This window comes from Drosophila albomicans, chromosome 2R, assembly GCF_009650485.2.
Source record: "Drosophila albomicans strain 15112-1751.03 chromosome 2R, ASM965048v2, whole genome shotgun sequence".
Lineage (NCBI taxonomy): Eukaryota > Metazoa > Arthropoda > Insecta > Diptera > Drosophilidae > Drosophila > Drosophila albomicans.
Window position 1 is genome coordinate 9659672 of NC_047631.2, and position 3728 is coordinate 9663399.

Genomic DNA, 3728 nt, shown 5'->3' on the forward strand with positions numbered 1-3728 from the left:
TCATTTCAGCTGTTGTCTCAAAAGAAGAATATATATGTTTATACTTTATGGTATCGGAGAAGACTCCTTCTGCCTGTTACATACCTTTCCTGCAGGTTAAAAGTTATAATACCCTTCTTCCCTATGGGCAATGGGTATGACAAACATTTGACCCTGAGTTTGAACTCTGATGCGCACACCTGCACATAGATATCAAAGTATTGTCATGTCGTCTGGTCGTATCTTTGATTTATTATTGATTTGCTAGTAAGAATTTGTACGTTAGAAAAACAAAATCTTAATGATTATAAATTTAATTTGAAACATTTTGATAACACACGCGTTCGCCATCAAGCAGTTTATTAGCGTGAAAACCGCACGATGGATCAAGCTTGATTTACAGCCTGATAATAGACTGATAGCCTGGCCAGAGTATAAAAACCAAAAATGTTCAACACTGATCAGTTATTCAACGGCAACATTATGAATCGTCTGGTTCTCTGCTCTCTCCTCGTCCTTGCGGGCATCGCCGCCTCCAGTGCTTCACCCGACACCGAGTTCCCATTCGGACGCATTGTGAACGGTCAGGCAACCACCATCGATGCTCATCCCTATCAGGTGTCGATTCAGACCATCAAGGGCTCCCACTTCTGCGGCGGCAGCTTGATCAACGATGACACCGTCGTCACCGCTGCCCATTGCATGCAATCCTACAAGGCCGCCGAGATGCAGGTTCGCCTGGGTTCCACTGCCCGCAACTCTGGTGGTGAGGTCGTCGGTGTGAAGAGCTTCAAGTTCCACGAAGGCTACAACAGCAACCTCATGGTCAACGATGTGGCTGTCATCAAGCTAAGCTCTCCTGTGCGTCAGACTTCCTTGATCCGTGCCATTCCTTTGGCCTCTAAGACTCCCGATTCTGGAACTCCTGCTGTCGTCAGTGGATGGGGCACCACTTGCTTCTTGTTGTGCTCTTCCCCCAACAACCTCATGGAAGTCGATGTGCAAATCGTGCAAGCTTCCGAATGCGGCTCTGCCAACTATTCTTATGGCTCCGACAAGATTCTCGACACCATGGTCTGCGCCAACGGTGCCAATGACGAGAAGAAGGATGCTTGCCAGGGCGACTCTGGTGGCCCACTTGTGGCCAATGGAGAGCTTGTCGGTATTGTATCCTGGGGCAACGGCTGCGCCTGGACTAACTATCCTGGTGTCTATGCTGATGTTGCTTCCCTCAAGGCCTGGATCGAACTGACCTCAGCTGCATTGTAAAGAGCTTCAATAAAATGGTTTAGCCAAATATTTCACACGAATTTCGAATTGTTGTTCAACTTATTTGTGTTTACCACTCCTGTTATAATGGAAGGAATTTTGGAATTGTACATTTCGAATTTCACTCCATACAAATACTTTTTCGTGATGATTTCAATTGCACTATTTACTACAGACATATTAAATATATCATTATATAAATACATATATTACTATTTCTGTTATAAATAAATGTATGTATCCATTACTTGAGTAGTGAATGCGGTATTGGATATGTCACTATATCTATATATTAAATATATCACTATATAAATATAGTACTATGTCTGCAAAAAATAGTTGTGAAAAGTAAACCTGTAAAATAGCTACAGATGAGATTAAAATACCCATTTATTAATATACCAAATTAATATACTGATGAAATACTAAATGATACCGATGACCGATATATTCTCATGCTTAAAATAGACAATTAAGGACAATATATACCAGATTATCAACCAAAACAACTAAGACTCGTTTTTCCTATATACAATTTGTTTTTTAATAAATTGTACATTTTGTATCTGATTCCAACCAAATTTTCAGGAGTCATAAAGGCTCTAATCGTTATTATTATAAGAGTATGTACCAAAAATCTAAAACAATATTAACAAAACCCGTCAATAAAATGAATATTTCTATCTATTATAGTCTCTGAGTACTAAATGGACACAAACGTATGATATGTATATTTTTTATAGGATCGAAGATACCTCTTTCTGCCTGTAGGCACAAAGTTTTAATACTTTTCAATACGAGGGTTGCTATTTAAGTTTCTGGCCTAGGTCACTTTTAGCCATATTAGGACCAATTGGCTATTTCCCAAAAAAAATTTGGACTTTTACCGATAAAAGCTCCATACAACTTTTTCATGTGCGACCACGTTTGATATCGATAAACGATTAATCAAAAACTTGCCTCGGCAGAAAAATCGAATTAACTCGTGAACACTTTCGAGCAATAATTTTTCACAACTTTCGACTTGGATTATTACGACAAGAGTGCACCGATGAACTTAAATCTTTATAAGGCGATGAAGTGCCATCCTATAGCCCTGTGAAATACTGGTTTAATGGATTCTATCGTGGCCGATGCTCGCTGGAAGACGAAGGTTGTGAAGGTCGTCAAAAAACAGACGTTGTGCCAGAAAACATTGATGCCGTGCGTGAACTGATAATGCTAGATCGTCATGTGACATATCGTTAGATAGAGGCATCCTTTGACATTTCTTCCACCAGAATACGGACGGTCAATTCTGAGTGTTACACCATAATTTGTAAGCCTGAAGTCCTTGTAGAAATTCGAAAAACGAACAAGAAAAGATGGATCATTCCGCACCATGACAACGCGAACTCTCACACACCATCTCAAACCCGCGCCTTTTTTTGTGGTCAAAACGTGGAATTCATGGGTCATCCGCCGTACAGCCCTGACTTGGCACCCAATGACTTATTTTTATACCCGCACATCATCGAAAAAAGGCGTGGTCATCGATTTTCGATGTCTGAAGATGCTGTTAAAGCGTTCAAAAACCATGTTTTGGAGGTGCCTCAATCAGAGTGGAAAAAGTGCTTCGACAATTGATTTGAGGGCATTCAAAAGTATATAAATCTTGCTGGAGAATACTGTGACAAACAATAAATCCATTTTTTTTTATAAATATTCGCATTTTCATTATTAGGCCAGAAATATAAATAGCAACCCTCGTACTATGGGCAACGGGTATAAAAAACGTGTCCCTTGCTTTGGCTGATAATCTGGTATATTTTTTAATCCATCGTATATTTTAAATGTACTACTATACATGGTTGCCACTTTTGGTACAAATGTACCGAAACTGGTACATTTTTTAAGCGTTGGTACATTGGATCACTTTTTTTCATTTTGGTACATTTTCAATATGCCTGGTCTAGAATTTAAATTTTTCATAACATTTTATGTTCACACATATTATTTTAACAAATGGCTCTGTTCCACCAGATACAAATTTTGTATCAGTTAGAAATTGAACCACGACTAACACTGGAAAATATCGCATACAGTCAATTTGCGATGTATTGTGTCAATTGAGAAAATATGTATGCGCCAATCTAAGGTCCATCACTACGTAAACAGTTATATATTGTGTTTCACAATTTGTGAAATACAAAAAAATCTTTCGTGAAAAAATTTGTGGTACATTTTTGCTAAAATTGGTACATTTTTTCAAAATTTTGGTACAAAAAATTTTTTTGGAATGGCAACCGTGCTACTATATTAATACTCAAAATATATCCTTTGGTATATTTTAATATCCTCGCGATATATTAATTTGATAAGTTTCAAGAATAATACCTAACTCTTTTGGATTTTTGTGTTGCGGGTATCTCACAGTCGAGCACACTCGATTGTATCTGTCGTTATAATCATATTAATACCATAGAAATAATTTTCAAATA

General features: G+C 38.0%; 1 protein-coding gene across 1 annotated transcript; it reads left to right on the forward strand.

Annotated features, from left to right (window-relative positions):
- The first annotated feature begins 417 nt into the window (after positions 1–417).
- Positions 418–1289, forward strand: LOC117575969 (trypsin). Its single transcript, XM_034260448.2, has one exon. The coding sequence runs from the start codon at positions 427–429 to the stop codon at positions 1246–1248; it is 822 nt and encodes a 273-aa protein (XP_034116339.1). The 5' UTR covers positions 418–426; the 3' UTR covers positions 1249–1289.
- The last annotated feature ends 2439 nt before the right edge of the window (positions 1290–3728 follow it).

Bases quoted from the DNA above. Each gene is read 5' to 3' on its own strand.
- LOC117575969 (XM_034260448.2), top strand. From the start codon at position 427: ATGTTCAACACTGATCAGTTATTCAACGGCAACATTATGAATCGTCTG.